General features: G+C 47.8%; 1 protein-coding gene across 1 annotated transcript in view; it reads left to right on the top strand.

Annotated features, from left to right (window-relative positions):
• Positions 1 to 17,500, top strand: part of LOC310789497 (bone morphogenetic protein receptor type-1A-like) — an 88,738-nt gene that overhangs the window by 52,955 nt on the left and 18,283 nt on the right. Inside the window, exons 3-4 of the mRNA XM_083651143.1 lie at positions 3,309 to 4,006; positions 16,988 to 17,150. Of these exons, the coding sequence (XP_083507269.1) occupies positions 3,940 to 4,006; positions 16,988 to 17,150 (230 nt within the window). The 5' untranslated portion in view covers positions 3,309 to 3,939. The remainder of the gene's footprint in view (positions 1 to 3,308; positions 4,007 to 16,987; positions 17,151 to 17,500) is intronic.

Genomic DNA, 17,500 nt, shown 5'->3' with positions numbered 1-17,500 from the left:
GGCCTGCAGAGGCCAGCACCCGGCCTGCAGGGGGCAGCACCCGGCCTGCAGAGGCCAGCGCCCGGCCTGCAGGGGGCAGCACCCGGCCTGCAGAGGCCAGCGCCCGGCCCGCAGGGGGCAGAGGCCAGCGCCCGGCCTGCAGGGGGCAGAGGCCAGCGCCCGGCCTGCAGAGGCCAGCGCCCGGCCTGCAGGGGGCAGAGGCCAGCGCCCGGCCTGCAGGGGGCAGAGGCCAGCGCCCGGCCTGCAGAGGCCAGCGCCCGGCCTGCAGGGGGCAGAGGCCAGCGCCCGGCCTGCAGAGGCCAGCGCCCGGCCTGCAGGGGGCAGAGGCCAGCGCCCGGCCTGCAGAGGCCAGCGCCCGGCCTGCAGGGGGCAGAGGCCTGCAGAGGCCAGCGCCCGGCCTGCAGGGGGCAGAGGCCAGCGCCCGGCCTGCAGGGGGCAGAGGCCAGCGCCCGGCCTGCAGGGGGCAGAGGCCAGCGCCCGGCCTGCAGGGGGCAGAGGCCAGCGCCCGGCCTGCAGAGGCCAGCGCCCGGCCTGCAGGGGGCAGAGGCCAGCGCCCGGCCTGCAGGGGGCAGAGGCCAGCGCCCGGCCTGCAGGGGGCAGAGGCCAGCGCCCGGCCTGCAGAGGCCAGCGCCCGGCCTGCAGGGGGCAGAGGCCAGCGCCCGGCCTGCAGGGGGCAGAGGCCAGCGCCCGGCCTGCAGAGCCCAGTGCCCGGCCTGCAGGGGGCAGAGCCCAGCACCCGGCCTGCAGGGGGCAGAGCCCAGCACCCGGCCTGCAGGGGGCAAAGTGCCCGGCCTGCAGGTGGCAGAGGCCCCGGGAGAGTGAGAGAGGGAGGGAGGTGGGGGAGAGTGAGAGAGGGAGGGAGGATGAGAGAGAGGGAGGTGGGGGAGAGTGAGAGAGGGAGGGAGGATGAGAGAGAGGGAGGTGGGGGAGAGTGAGAGAGGGAGGGAGGATGAGAGAGAGGGAAGGAGGTGGGGGTGGTGAGGGAGGAGGAGAGAGAGGAGGTGAGAAATGGAGAGAGAGCTGCAGTGGTAGCGCTCTCACCTCGCACTGTGTACGTGGCGTGCATGGGACAATAAAGACATGCGTGTCCTTGTCTGTTAAAGAAGAAAGAAAGGAGAGACATAGGGAGAGAGAGAGAGAGAGAGGGAGGCCGGGGGGAGGACCGACATGATATTCTATCATGGATGTCCCTCCTTCATAGAGACACTGCATGAAATAGGCCACGCCCATCACAGGGGAAAGCGCTCCATTCATTTCCACACACCAGCATCATTTTCCTTGAATTAAAACATAGCTAAAAGCTGTTGTGTGGTGGGGCTGCGCAGACAACAAATGTAAAAAAATCGCAGATTAAAGTTTTTTTGTACTCCCGAGCAAAACAAGGAAGCCATTGAGAATTGGTGAGAAGAAAAATGTGGATCTAGCTGTCAGTGAAGTAATTTGGAGTGTTCATCTTCTGTATATATTATCTTTTTTGTGCAACACGCGACCATGCATAGGAGAACGCCAGGATTGGGGGGGGGGGGGGTTTGTTTCCCCCCGTTTTGGGCGTGGTGTCTGAATGATGACGCGCTCCGCAGTGTCTCTATGTCACAGCATCACACAAAGAACTGTGTATCTCTGCTTCTGCTATTCATGCTGTCTAGGCTGTTCTGTCACACAGGGTATCCTCCCCGGGCTCTGTTCTGTCACACAGGGTATCCTCCCCAGGCTCTGTTCTGTCACACAGGGTATCCTCCCCGGGCTCTGTTCTGTCACACAGGGTATCCTCCACAGGCTCTGTTCTGTCACACAGGGTATCCTCCCCGGGCTCTGTTCTGTCACACAGGGTATCCTCCACAGGCTCTGTTCTGTCACACAGGGTATCCTCCACGGGCTCTGCTCTGTCACACAGGGTATCCTCCCCGGGTCTGTTCTGTCACACAGGGTATCCTCCCCGGGCTCTGTTCTGTCACACAGGGTATCCTCCACGGGCTCTGTTCTGTCACACAGGGTATCCTCCCCAGGCTCTGTTCTGTCACACAGGGTATCCTCCACGGGCTCTGTTCTGTCACACAGGGTATCCTCCACAAGCTCTGTTCTGTCACACAGGGTATCCTCCACAGGCTCTGTTCTGTCACACAGGGTATCCCCCACAGGCTCTGTTCTGTCACACAGGGTATCCTCCCCGGGCTCTGTTCTGTCACACAGGGTATCCTCCACGGGCTCTGTTCTGTCACACAGGGTATCCTCCACAGGCTCTGTTCTGTCACACAGGGTATCCTCCACAGGCTCTGTTCTGTCACACAGGGTATCCTCCACAGGCTCTGTTCTGTCACACAGGGTATCCTCCCCGGGCTCTGTTCTGTCACACAGGGTATCCTCCCCGGGCTCTGTTCTGTCACACAGGGTATCCTCCACAGGCTCTGTTCTGTCACACAGGGTATCCTCCACAGGCTCTGCTCTGTCACACAGGGTATCCTCCACAGGCTCTGTTCTGTCACACAGGGTATCCTCCACGGGCTCTGCTCTGTCACACAGGGTATCCTCCACGGGCTCTTGAGAAGTATTCAAAGTTGACAAGTCAATTTAAGGAAAATTAGGGCTCTTAAAAAGTCTTAATTGCCATTTGAGAGGTATTAAAATGTAGATGGTGTTAAATGAGCATAATGATATCGTCCCTTATCGATCGCAGACCCCATGAATTGAATCGACATTGTTCGTGGCAGACTTTGTGATCTCAGCAAAGACCATATCGTTGTCCAAAGAATCTATATATTAATTTGTATCGTGATGAAACTTTACACCTCTATCTCTGATGTGACGAAGGTGGCGTTGAGGTCTTGAGAAAGGCTTAAAAAAGGTCTTAAAAGAATTTAACTTCAGGATTCCTGCATATACCCTGTTCACATACAACCATCAGATATACCCTGTTCACATACAACCATCAGATATACCCTGTTCACATACAACCATCAGATATACCCTGTTCACATACAACCATCAGATATACCCTGTTCACATACAACCATCAGATATACCCTGTTCACTTACAACCATCAGATATGACCTGTTCACATACAACCATCATCGTTTCCAAACGTCTCCGTTTCCACCTGTCCAGACTAAAACACAATCCTGAGTTTTCAAACTCGAATGGGATCAGCTGCTTTTATAAAAGTCTCTGTTTGAGGGATTTGAATACATTGGAGTAGTGTGGACGCTAGGCTAAAAACATAGCAAAAGTTAGCTCCATCTGAAGCGGATTGTGCTGTCGGCATTAGTTTCCAGCTGGCTTGTCTGACTCCTCTCCTCTTCTTCCTCCTCAGGCTTTTGGACCCAGGAAGCCATTGACCAGGAGGAAGAGCTGATACTGTCATCTTCTCCACCTGGTGGCCATCACTCCCTCTGCACTCCCATCCTGTCCTCCCTCATCCCTCCTTCCTCCCCTCCTCCTCTTGAGACTTGTTCACCCCCTCCACCTCCCCCTGCCCCGGCCTGCAGGAGCTGCTCCTCTGTGGAGTTTCGGAGTATCCCTGAACACCTCACAGAACCTGCTCCAGTCAGGACCGGAGTCTCCCTGAACACCACACACAGCCTGCTTCAGTCAGGACCGGAGTATCCCTGAACACCTAACAGAACCTGCTCAAGTCAGGACCGGACTCACCCTGAACACCACACAGAGCCTGCTCCAGTCAGGACCGGAGTCTCCCTGAACACCACACGGAGCCTGCTTCAGTCAGGACCGGAGTCTCCCTGAACACCTCACACAGCCTGCTCCAGTCAGGACCGGAGTCTCCCTGAACACCACACAGAGCCTGCTCCAGTCAGGACCGGAGTCTCCCTGAACACCACACGGAGCCTGCTCAAGTCAGGACTGGAGTCTCCCTGAACACCACACGGAGCCTGCTTCAGTCCAGGTCTTTGTCCAGGTCCAGAGCCGGACTCTCGTGCTCGGCGATGGCAGGCTTACGGCTCTGCGTGACTGTGATGGCAGCTGGCCTCCTGCTGGTCCTCAGCGCTGATGGTAAGACAGTTTTGAGAAGGCATTGCTTTTGTATTGGGAATTAGGAATATCCCATTTGAGTGACGTCACACCCCAGTAGGCCGCGTTCTATTGAAAAAGTCTGGGAAGCAGCCAGCTTTAGCTCTAGCCAGGCTGGCCATTGTTAGCAAATAACAGCTGATAAACAGCCGGAATCCACTGTAGTTTGCACATACAAACAGTGTAGCAGCTTGTCCACAGATAGAAGTTAGACAGTACAGTACTGTGTGTATGACTGATTTAATGAGACACAAATAAGACAGAAGTGTTAAAGCTGCATTCAGCGATGTTTTTGTGTTAAAATAAGTGTTAAATGGCTCTATATATTCTGACAGCAATCACTGAAATAGAGTGTTTGGTCAGTGACTTGAAACCTCCAACCCCCCACTGTCCTCTATCACCTCTCCTGTAGTCCTGCAGGCTGAGCAGACGTATCTCCTGTCCTCTATCTCTCTCCTGTAGTCCTGCAGGCTGAGTGGACCTATCACCTGTCCTCTATCTCTCTCCTGTAGTACTACAGGAGAGTAGTCCTGCAGGCAGGGTGGACGTATCACCTGTCCTCTATCACCTCTCCTGTAGTCCTGCAGGCAGGGCGGACGTATCTCCTGTCCTCTCTCTCTTGTAGTCCTGCAGGCAGGGCGGACATATCTCCTGTCCTCTATCTCTCTCCTGTAGTCCTGCAGGCAGGGCGGACATATCTCCTGTCCTCTATCTCTCTCCTGTAGTCCTGCAGGCAGGGCGGACGTATCACCTGTCCTCTATCTCTTGTAGTCCTGCAGGCAGGGCGGACGTATCACCTGTCCTCTCTCTCTTGTAGTCCTGCAGGCAGGGCGGACGTATCTCCTGTCCTCTCTCTCTTGTAGTCCTGCAGGCAGGGCGGACATATCTCCTGTCCTCTATCTCTCTCCTGTAGTCCTGCAGGCTGGGCGGATGTATCACCGCAACCGTAACTTGTAGAGACTCATGGATGGTGGGCTTGGATTCAGGGTAAAAAAATACATGCATCGCAATCTGACCTTCTGTTTCCCAGAAAATGTCTACATTTCTCTGATTGGATAGTGGGAGGTCGACGCCAAATTTGATCCAATCAGAGAAATGTTGACATTTTCTGGGAAACGGAAGGTCAGATCGCGATGCCTCTAAAGGACTCTATGTATTTACTATTTTTTTCACCCTGAATCCAACGCCGCCATCATCCATCATCTGTGAGTCTCTATGAGTTACGGTTGCGGAGATACGTCCACCCTGCCTGCAGGACTACAGGAGAGAGATAGAGGACAGGAGATACGTCCGCCCTGCCTGCAGGACTACAGGAGAGAGATAGAGGACAGGAGATACGTCCACCCTGCCTGCAGGACTTCAGGAGAGAGATAGAGGACAGGAGATACGTCCGCCCTGCCTGCAGGACTACAGGAGAGAGATAGAGGACAGGAGATACGTCCACCCTGCCTGCAGGACTACAGGAGAGAGATAGAGGACAGGAGATACGTCCGCCCTGCCTGCAGGACTACAGGAGAGAGATAGAGGACAGGAGATACGTCCGCCCTGCCTGCAGGAGTACAGGAGAGAGATAGAGGACAGTGGGGGGTTGGGGGTTCCAAGATACTGAGCAAACGCAGTGGTTGCTGTCATAATATAGAGCCATTTAACACTTATTTTAACACAAAAACATCGCTGCATGCAGCTTTAATCAACAGTATTTACTACAACTTTAACTACTGTTGAAATCGCGCAACAGCCATCTTGGATTTTGAGGTTGGGGCTGGTGAGGCGTAGGAAATCCGCGGGCAGGTGACGTCACAGTGGGAGTTCAACTAAGATTATCGTGGCAACTGAAACAGATGTTCCTTTAGGACGCAGCTTCCCAAACTTTTCAGATCAAAACAAATTTCCCATGTTACCCACTTCCCACTGGGGATACTTTTTCTCCCCACAAAATCAAATGCACTGATTTAACCATGCAATAGCATCAGAAAGGCTCAATCACAACTAGAGATGCACCGATTGTGAAATTCTGGGCCGATATCGACGTTTGAAAAAAACAATTATGCCGTTTGTTTGTTGCCGATTGAGCAAGGCTCTTGAGTACCACCAGGTGGAGCCTCACAGACCACCAGTGGTCTGGTCTCCCCAACCACAGTTTGAGAATCACTGCTTTAGGAAAACAACATTATCTATTACGTCTTATTATGTAGGCTTGTTTAGATTCTTCTTCTGTGTAGCATGCAGCTCAGCCCAGGAGTCTGAGAAAGTCATTAGTCTTTGTGATCAGCAGCACCCCCCACAGGCCACACCAACACATTGTCACTCCCAACCCGTCAAAAACGCATGTTTGGTCAGGAACCCTTGCCGTCACTTTATAACGGGTGACCATCACTTGTGAACGGATCACTCAAGACGCATGCTAATACCAGGTCTGAACATACAAGACACATGCTAATACCAGGTCTGAACATACAAGACGCATGCTAATACCAGGTCTGAACATACAAGACACATGCTAATACCAGGTCTGAACATACAAGATACATGCTAATACCAGGTCTGAACATACAAGATACATGCTAATACCAGGTCTGAACATACAAGATGCATGCTAATACCAGGTCTGAACATGCAAGACACATGCTAATACCAGGTCTGAACATACAAGACACATGCTAATACCAGGTCTGAACATGCAAGACACATGCTAATACCAGGTCTGAACATACAAGATACATGCTAATACCAGATCTGAACATACAAGACACATGCTAATACCAGGTCTGAACATACAAGATGCATGCTAATACCAGGTCTGAACATACAAGACACATGCTAATACCAGCTCTGAACATACAAGATACATGCTAATACCAGGTCTGAACATACAAGACACATGCTAATACCAGGTCTGAACATACAAGACACATGCTAATACCAGGTCTGAACATACAAGATACATGCTAATACCAGGTCTGAACATACAAGACACATGCTAATACCAGGTCTGAACATACAAGACGCATGCTAATACCAGGTCTGAACATACAAGACGCATGCTAATACCAGGTCTGAACATACAAGACGCATGCTAATACCAGGTCTGAACATACAAGACACATGCTAATACCAGCTCTGAACATACAAGATACATGCTAATACCAGGTCTGAACATACAAGACACATGCTAATACCAGGTCTGAACATACAAGACGCATGCTAATACCAGGTCTGAACATACAAGACACATGCTAATACCAGGTCTGAACATACAAGACACATGCTAATACCAGCTCTGAACATACAAGATACATGCTAATACCAGGTCTGAACATACAAGACACATGCTAATACCAGGTCTGAACATACAAGACGCATGCTAATACCAGGTCTGAACATACAAGACGCATGCTAATACCAGGTCTGAACATATGCTGCCTTCATTTGGAAGTCGTGAACTTGTGCTTACGAGAGCGGAACTTGTGTACATGACATGCTTGCTCATGTCGTGAGCATGCGCAGTTGACTAGAAGCCACCAGGGCTAACAATTTAGCTAACGCGCTAGTTAGCAAGCGGCTTTTACGTTAATGCAGGAAATGCAAAGGCATAATGACAGAGGGAAATGGGAATATCAACATGTTCCTCAGACATATTTTAAAATGACTATTTTAGTCATTTTAGCTCCATCATCAGTATACAAATGGGAGCTGGGGCTCTGTGTCTCTGTCTGTCTGTCCCACTGATGACATCATCAGTGATGTCATAAATCTCACTGATGACATCATCAGTGATGTCATAAATCCCACTGATGACATCATCAGTGATGTCCTAAATCCTACTGAGGACATCATCAGTGATGTCATAAATTCACTCACACACACAAGGTCCCAGTGATGATGTCATCAGTGATTTTGAAAATTAAATTAAATTTTAATTTATTAATTAAATTAATTAAATTAATTAAATTGTGACTGAGGGAGAGAGGAAGAGAGGGGGAGAGATACTGAGGGAGAGAAAGAGAGAGATGAGAGCGACTGAGCGACTTTCTTTCTTTCTTTCTTTTTCTTTCTTTCTTTACACACATACACATTCTCTTCACAGTCACACATATCTCAAACCCCACCCCCACCTTATAGGCACACACACACACACACGCACACACACACACACACAGACACACGCACACACACACACACACACACACACACACACACACAGATGTTTGTCCCCAGCAGAGTGAGTCATAAAGCCGAGGCTCTGAACATCAGAAAGGTCACCTTCTAACCAGCCAATCACAGGCCTGGAGACACACACACACACACACACACACACACACACACACACACTGATAAGAGCAGGGCGGTGCTCAGCCAAGTGTTACCGACTGTGATTGATTCAGACTGGAGCTCTCTCATACAGTATCAGACACACTCAAACAACACACACACAAACACACACACACACGCACAAACACACGCATGTGCCGAATACACACACGGACGCTCGCGCACACACACAAAGTAACACATACACGCTTTGTCCCAGGGTGAAAGGGAGAGAGGTTTGAAGTTCTGCCATTCTTTTATCTTTATCAGAGTGCAGTCTAGTCTATCACAGTAACACACACACACACACTCTCTCTCTCTCTCTCTCTCTCTCTCTCTCTCTCTCTCTCTCTCTCTCTCTCTCTCTCTCTCTCTCTCTCTCTCTCTCTCTCTCTCTCTCTCTCTCTCTCTCTCTCACACACACACACTCTCTCTCTCTCTCTCTCTCTCTCTCTCATACACACACACACACACACACACACACTCTCTCTCACACACACACACACACACACACACACACACACACACTCTCTCTCTCTCTCTCTCTCTCTCTCTCTCTCTCTCTCTCTCTCTCTCTCTCTCTCTCTCTCTCTCTCTCTCTCTCACACACACACACACACACACACACACACACAGAGTGAGACATGGAGGAGAGGGAGAGACGCTGGCTGTTGTCTTATCAGTTTTTCCACTCGTTTGTTCACGTCTTTACACCAGCCTGTTGACTTTGGCCTCCCTCTGTCTGCCACTCCCAGACCTGTGGGTGTGTGTGTGTGTGTGTGTGTGTGTGTGTGTGTGTGTGTGTGTGTGTGTGTGTGTGTTTAATAAGGCTTTGTAAATTGATAACACATTTTAACCTGAACGTCGTTCTGTCATGTTGCTACCGTGTTGGGGACTTACATGTTGGGTCTTCTGTTTACCGCTGGCAGCCATTTTTCCTTCTGTAAACACCTGGAAGCGAGAGCATGTATCGTCGAGCAGTTTGACTGCTGAACGTGTCACAAAATGCTGTGAAAACTGATGGGACGTCATATTAAGGTGCTTACACGTCTACAACGCACTTCAAGAATGCGACTAAGATCAGAATACTCCACGTGTCCTATTATCATGACCTATGACCTTATTTGGGTTAAGGTCATCAGAAACTGCTGTTTGCCTTTTCCACCCTGATGAGAAAAAATATATTTTTTACATGAAAATCTTCAAATTTGAACATGATCCAATATTGGCACTAGACTAGAAATGAAATGGTGTGAAAATTTCATATCGCAATTTTTTTCAATATTTTATTTTTCAATTTTCAGAACATGAAAAGCAAAATACAAACTCAGCCAAGGAAAAATAAAATAAAAAACACACATATCACCAACATTACAACGTGGTGCTACCAGCCGCATGAGGTGCTTATGTGCTTGTAAGAGATGTTCTACATGGAGTCCATGAGAAATCAGCTGGGCGAGTTACTCGTCGCTTGTAACCTCGTCCAAGCAGGGCAGAAACGGGTCCCAGATAGTTGAAAACCTCCTAAGTGAGTTGCTCCTCAGGAACCTGAGTCTCCCCGTACGCGCAACCCGAAACCATGACCGCCAGCCACAGCTGAAAAGAAGGTGGACAGGGGGACTTCCACTCCTTCAGAACGAGTCTCCTGGCGACAGTCGTCCCCTGCGTCAGACACTGCTGCACAGCCGTAAGGAGGAGCAGAGAGGCTGAAGGGTTATTTTATAGGCCTTAGAGTACCGGTCAAATATTTTGGCACAGAATCCGGATAGTGACGGAGAAAACCAAAAAGCATGGGACGGTGTACCCTCTAATATTCAGTGTCAGTACACCACTGACTGCCCCCCCCTATCTGCAATCTGTGGTCAGGTTCCAAACCTCACACTGCTCCTTCCACCCCTCCACCCGTCCAGATCGCCTCGCCCCTCCTCCATCGCTACGTGGACTCAAAAGTCGCTCATCCCGGTGGCGACTCTCCTCGTCGCTGGCGCCACAATGGTGGAACGAGCTCCTCCCTTCTGTCAGGACGGCCCAATCACTGCCCAGCTTTCAGTGGAGACTAAAAACACAGCTTTTCAGCCAATCACAGGCCTTCTCAAACTAATGATCCTTCTTCTTATTCTTCTTAAATCCAACTAATGATATTTATTCCTTCGTAAAACAACTCTCTACAAATGCGACTCTATTCCTTTTAAAAAGTCATAGCTGACATGGACCATGTTGCCCAGTTGACTTCACTACTGTTGACAAAAGGTTCTATTTTCTAAGTCGTTTCCGATAAAAATGCTAAATGATGTAATGTAATGTAACCCCTTAATGGCACAAGATCAATTGAAACTGTATTGAAACTGAATATTACAAACTGATTTTTGCAACACTAGAATATAAATCACCAGTCAATAGTCTGGTCCCACCCGACTGGACTATGTTTCATTCTCTTAAAGCCGTTTTGATCTAAAGGGTTCTGCTTAAATGCTTGAAATGAGTTTCTTAGGCAAACATGAATAGTGAAAGTGATCCTATGTGTGAATTTTAACGATAGTTTTGATTTGTTTAACACTTAACTTCTTCTTTTTTTTGGGTCGCTGCATAATTCCATTTGTGTTATTTCACAGTTTCGACGTCTTTACGGTGATTCTAAAATATGGAAAAATAGTAATAATACAGAAAAATGTGGTGTGTCTGTGTCCAAACTGACTGGTAGAAATATGTGAAAGCATGTCAAAAGTATGGATCAAAGCATAAAGAGGGTGTGTGTAAAACAACAGCAGAAGAAAAGACTTGGACAAGAACAGAATAGGAAATGTGTGCAGGGTGAGAAATAACTGCAGCCTCCAGAAAAGCCTTTATGGGTCCCTCACAAAAGCGTCTGAGTGGACCCTCCTCCCCTGTCCTCCGCTGCTGCAGGAAGCTGTTGGGCTGATTGCTGCCGCTCTCACTTCCTCTCGCCATATTAAGCGCTTCCTGTATGGCACCCGGCGAGCTGCATACTCCAAACACACATTGTTCTCCGGAAATATCACTCTGTCCCACCGGGCTCATAACGCCACCGATATACTGTTCATTTCCCCGGGCTGCTCTGCTGTGTTCAGTCTGCCGCGCAAAGGCTGATTTCTAGGGATGCGCGATAAATAAATTATATTGGGCCGATACATAATGGGAGAATTATTATGTATTATTCCGATAATTAATCAATATCTTACAAAACAAGTTGTTTAAGCATAAAATGACATAAGGGCCAGTCTACTATATCCCTTTTTGTCATTGTGTTCAGACTAAGCAGCCATTGCCATGTCTGATTTGACAGATTTTGTCATAGCATGTAATTAGAATTCTTAGGTAAAATGCTCTTATCAAAGCCAAAGTATGTTGGAAAAACTAAATGAACATTTGAAGATTCAGAAGTGTTTTTGTTGTGTTCACAATAGTGATGTCAGTTAGATTCGGTTAGGTCAGAGCTATGGAATATTACATCATCCATCTTTGCTCACTACATCTCAGCCTTTCTCACCCTCAGCTGTGCATAAACTACAGGTTATTATGGACTTCTTTTTAATGCGTTATCTTATTGGTATCGGCCATGAGAAGCATCAAGCAGGTCATTATCTTATTGTGCATCCCTACTGATTTGAGACTTGGGCATTAAATCATATAATATTGATTTTGTGATATGAGACTAGATATGGGATTTTAGTTGGTAATCGTAATATTGTCAAGTCAAGTCAATTTTATTTATATAGCACATTTCATACATAAAGCAATTCAAAGTGCTTGTGAAATGTTACTGTTCCTCTTTAGGTTTCTCTGAGCCAGAACAGGTGAAGCTTCAGGTCTGTAGGAGAGTGGAGCTGTGGTCTTTACCTGCTCGTTAGGTTCCTCTGAGCCAGAACAGGTGAAGGTTCAGGTCAGTAGGAGAGTGGAGCTGTGGTCTTTACCTGCTCGTTAGGTTCCTCTGAGCCAGAACAGGTGAAGCTTCAGGTCTATAGGAGAGTGTGGAGCTGTGGTCTTTACCTGCTCTTTAGGTTCCTCTGAGCCAGAACAGGTGAAGGTTGAGGTCAGTAGGAGAGTGGAGCTGTGGTCTGCACTCTGCACCTAGCCTGGGTGAACCCAGCCTTCAACGTGACGTCACAGACTATGTCTGTAGCGTAAGTGACTACGTGACTGATAGTACATGGAGGTCATGTGGAGGCTGGGTTTAGCCAGGCTAGTCTTTACCTGCTCTTTAGGTTCCTCTGAGCCAGGACAGGTGAAGCTTCAGGTCAGTAGGAGAGTACAGCTGTGGTCTTCTTCACCTGGTCTTTAGGTTGGTTACACAAATTAGCTGAATTAAAAGCAAGAAGGTGTTTGGAAGGGGCCATCAGTTGCTGGTTCCTGAAGCTACACTGCTGTCTGTTGTCTGATTGGGCAAAGTTTTAACGAGCGGCGGGTTGTTAATGCCGTCGCAGCTGCCCGCTGTCGCCGCGGCAACGCAAGCAAACACCTCTGGCAGAAGGTTGGCGGTCCGGAACAGAGGCGGGGCTCGGGGGCGGGGGGCGGAGGTGTTGTGGGGTTCACTGACAGGAGGCTCAACTGGAAGACGAGCAGCAGTTCAGATTTTGGTTTTTAAATTAGTCTTGAAAGGCTCTTGTTAAAAAGTTTGAAATTTGGCTTTCTAGAACTAAAACTGTCAATTGAATTGAACTATTGATCCTTTCGACAAGAAATCTGTAATCAATCAGAAAGAGAGATAGATTGCTCTCTATCTCATCATAGTTTCTACCTTTCTCTTGACTCGCTCTCTCGCTCTCCCCAATCCCCAAGGTCAGAGTGCCGAGGAGAAGGGAGCTGACACTGATATTTCCCTCAGGGCTTCACTGTGGTTTCCAACTGATCTCTCTCCTCCTCCTCCTCCTCCTCCTCCTCCTCCTCCTCCCTCCGTCCCTCTCTTCTCTCTCCTCCTCTTCCTACCTCCCTCTCTTCTCTCTCCTCTTCCTTCCATCCATAACATACTTGGGCCCAACGAATATTGATATTTGATCATTAACTTGAGTGCAAATTGATTATTAAAGGGATACACCAACTTTTTGGGAGTTTCGTCCATTTGCCATATCGTCCACACATAACCCAGATCTCGGTACAGTATTCACCACGCCCACTTTTTCTCTCTTCCGCGTTCGACGCAACGTATTTGTTCTTCCGGTTCAACACTAGTTGGCGGCCATTTTCAAAATAAAACGTCAGTATGAATGAAGTTTGGCAACATTCAGAATTAAGCTACACTGCGGCCAACTTCAGTGACATGTTCATAACGTTACTGCTGCGAGGAGCCGATGGCTGTACCCGGTCGGCATTTAACGTTAGTTACAAAAGAACGTCGACAGTGTTTTCTCACTGCCAGTAGTAGGGTTTGACCATTGACAGATAGCTAGTCCGACCGGTGTCAGCACAGTCGGCGCTCCCGGTCCTCGCTGCTCGTTAAGGATTTCCAATAGGCGTTATTCTGATAAACTGGTCACATATATGTTACGTTCTCACCCGACAAATATTAAAACTTTAAAACAGTTTGATTTTCTTTTTTGCTTGAAAACAGCTTTTTGGCAAGTCTATAATGACTGCGGTAGGCGTACTCTACTTCCGTGTTTAAAACCGGAAAAGACGATTACGAAATGACGTCATGCAGAAGCGTCCTTGTATGGGCAAAGAATAAGGTGATCACACTGAGCTACAGTCGTCAAGTTAGTTAGATCTGTTCGTCTGTGTGCACGAGGAGACAGCCTCCTGTCTACAGACCACAACCCCCAGAACCCTCTCTGTTTTACTCACAACACAGTCAGAGCGATATCTGGGCCTGAATATTAAACTGAACTTGAATCACATATCATCACCTCTGATAGGATGACGCTTCCTCATAACCACAGAGATAGAAAACCTGCAGTCACATTTGACTTGCTTTATTTTCTTGTAAGGAGCTTTGCTAATCGTCCAAAATCATTTCATTGAAGAGTTGTGTCCTATGATGGAAATGCTTTAACGGTTAGTTGATTAGTCGATCGACGGAAAATGAATCGCCGACTATTTTTTATAATCGATGAATCGTTTAGACAAATAAAATAAAATACAATAAAAAATGATCTCGTTCCAGCTTCTTAAATGTGAATATTTTCTGGTTTCTTTAGTCTTATGACAGTCAACTGATTTGGGTTGTGGACTGTTGGTCAGGACAAAAGAAGACACTTGAGGATGTCAACTCGGGCTTTTGGGGAAAAACATTCAACATTTTTCACAATTTTGTGACATTTTATAGACCAAACTATTAATCGATTAGTCGAGAAAATAATCCACAGATTACTCGATAATGAAAATAATTGTTAGTTGCAACCCTGCTTCGAGAGGCTTGTCCACGCCGAGGAGAAGAAAAGTCTGGGTAAAAACGATGAATACTGTAAATTGTTTGGCATGAAAATGGTCAAAATTGTAGGATTTTGAACATCAACACAAAATATCACCCTCACCCTCAGAGTCCAGGCTGTATGTCAATAAACAGCGAGTATAACGCGCCGCTGTCCCTTTAAGAGCACATGGAGCGTCTGATTACCCAGCATGCTCTCTGCCAGACCTCAGTCTCCACTCTGACTGCCGGCACAATTAAGCACACATGTGGATACAGTCACACACACACACACACACACACACACACACACACACACACACACACAGAGCAACCATTTCTAGCCGCACACAGAGTCCTCTTACCTCTCCTCCTGCCTCCTCGCTCCTGTCAGTCACGCCTCTCCAGCCAATCAGAGCCGCCCTGACCTAAGACGGAGGCGGGGCGGAGAGAACCGAGTCTGAGATTTTGAAAGTCTAGACGGTGACGACGACACGGTCACGTTTCTGTTTTTCTCTTCTTTTTTTCTGTCTTAGTTTTGTTGATCCCAGTAGGGGAAAAACTGAAGAGGGAAATCCAGAAGGGGCCGCAGAACAGCAGCGGAGTGAGCGCTCTGTCTCCTCTCTCCTCTCTTTGGTATAGTTTGGTATAGGTTCCCAACCTTTTTCCTTAAGGGAGTGACCCCTATTCTATCAACACTGGGTAAATGGACAACCCCTGATGGCATATTTGATGGATATTTCGTATTATATTTAATGCATAACAATAACAATAACAGCTCAGAACAACTGATAACTGTACAACTAACCCAAATAGTGAACGCAATAACTGCAGGAAGTTTGCGTAAAACTTTTAGATTTTCTTTTATGAATATTGAGCAGATTATGTTCAGAGATGAGTTTTCCTGATATTTTAGGAATGTTTTATCCATAAGTAACATTGTATGAACAACAAGAATATATGACTGTTTTGGTCATGGATTAATAAAACATCTAAAAGCAAAACTCTTAAGGAGATGGGCGGACAAAATCTAATTAACTGGCGGTCAGTCATCTAATTTGTCTCATTTTAGGGGTCCTTGACGTGAAAATGTTTGACCACCACTGGACTAGATGATATAAAGTTCTCCCTGTAGAGAAGATGGTAGAGAAGATGGTAGGGACTCGGTGTCTTGCTCAAAGACACTTCAGCAGGATGGAGGCTTTCCAGTTTCAGGGTTTGAAGTGTTGATTGTGTTGAAAGGAAGATTTGAGGTATCTCCACGATTTAAGACAGTTTGTCTTGTCTTCTGTTGTCTCTCAAAACCAAGACAACTCTCTCTCTCTCTGTCCCTCTCTCTGTCCCTCTCTCTCTCTGTGTCTCTCTGTCGCTCATGTTGATTTCGTAATACAGCGACAGTAGAAACCGCAGAATGACAGTGAAAACTGAAGGGAGACTGTTCTCTGGGGGGAGAGAGGGAGGGAGAGACATACTGTAAACAGAGGGACAGTTGCCGTAGCGACCAAGCAGCTTTTAAGTGCGGGTGTGCAGGTGAGGCATGTCTAGACTTGACAGCACACACACACACCTCCCTCAGTCTGTGCTGTTCCACTCTACTTCTGCTCTGACAGGAAGGAAGGAGAGGAGAGAATCAGAGTACGGCTGCAGCTATTGATTATTTTAGTAATTGATTATTCAAATGATTAATCGAGTAATTGGATAAGATTCCACGCTTGCATTTTCTAATAATTTCACGTTAGTTTTCATTGTGAATTAGAATCTAATTCACAATAAAAAAACTAAGGTGAAATAAAGTTTGACTGAGCTCCAGCTAAATTGTCAAATACCGCCGTCTGCTCGCTACCCAGGCACCTATGTATGTACTTAACCTAACTTAACCTAACTATCCGGTGTGCACAACATTGTCAGACTAAACTCCAGCTGACACCCCAATAGGACAGATTAGGATGAATTAATCATGTGTTCAGTACAATATAATGGGAGGCTAAAGAAGGGCGATATGCCAGAATCTGAGCTGCACTCATAAACCAATCACAGCAGTGAGCAGCGTTAGCAACCTCTGATTACAAACTGTTCTGTTTACAAATGCCGTTAATACAGTTTGGAGAGGAATTCAAAGTTTCTTTTTTTTGTCATTGTAGCGATGCTGACTTTGCTAGTGCCCCCTACTGGCGACAGGCGCTATAACCGGTAACGACCGGGAAACGACACCGGTGTCGAAATGGCTCCCCACTCCTCTTCCTGTAGATTTGTGAGTGGTTCTGGTTGTGTGTCCTCCTCCTCTGCAGCTGCGGGGCAGAACCCGGACCACGTGCTGCAGGGCACGGGGGTGAAACCCGAGGCCCGGCGGCCCGGCGAGGACTCCACCGTCGCCCCCGAGGACGCCGCGCGCTTCCTCAGCTGCTACTGCTCGGGACACTGTCCAGAGGACGCCAAGAACAACACCTGCCAGTGAGTAAAGCCCGGTAGAGTTTAACACCGTCATGTGAGACTAGATATCGTCTTAGTTTAACATCGTCATGTGAGACTAGATATCGTCCTAGATTTAGAGCCCGGTAGAGTTTACCATCTTCATGGGAGACTAGATATCATCCTAGATTTAGAGCCCGGTAGAGTTTACCATCGTCATGGGAGACTAGATATCGTCCTAGATTTAGAGCCCGGTAGAGTTTACCATCATCATGGGAGACTAGATATCGTCCTAGATTTAGAGCCCGGTAGAGTTTACCACCGTCATGGGAGACTAGATATCGTCCTAGATTTAGAGCCCGGTAGAGTTTACCATCATCATGGGAGACTAG

The sequence above is a fragment of the Poromitra crassiceps genome (assembly GCF_964638095.1).
Source record: "Poromitra crassiceps genome assembly, chromosome: 14".
NCBI classification, from domain to species: domain Eukaryota; kingdom Metazoa; phylum Chordata; class Actinopteri; order Beryciformes; family Melamphaidae; genus Poromitra; species Poromitra crassiceps.
The sequence above is the reverse complement of the archived record's forward strand: the minus strand, read 5'-3'. Positions and strand labels throughout refer to the sequence as shown.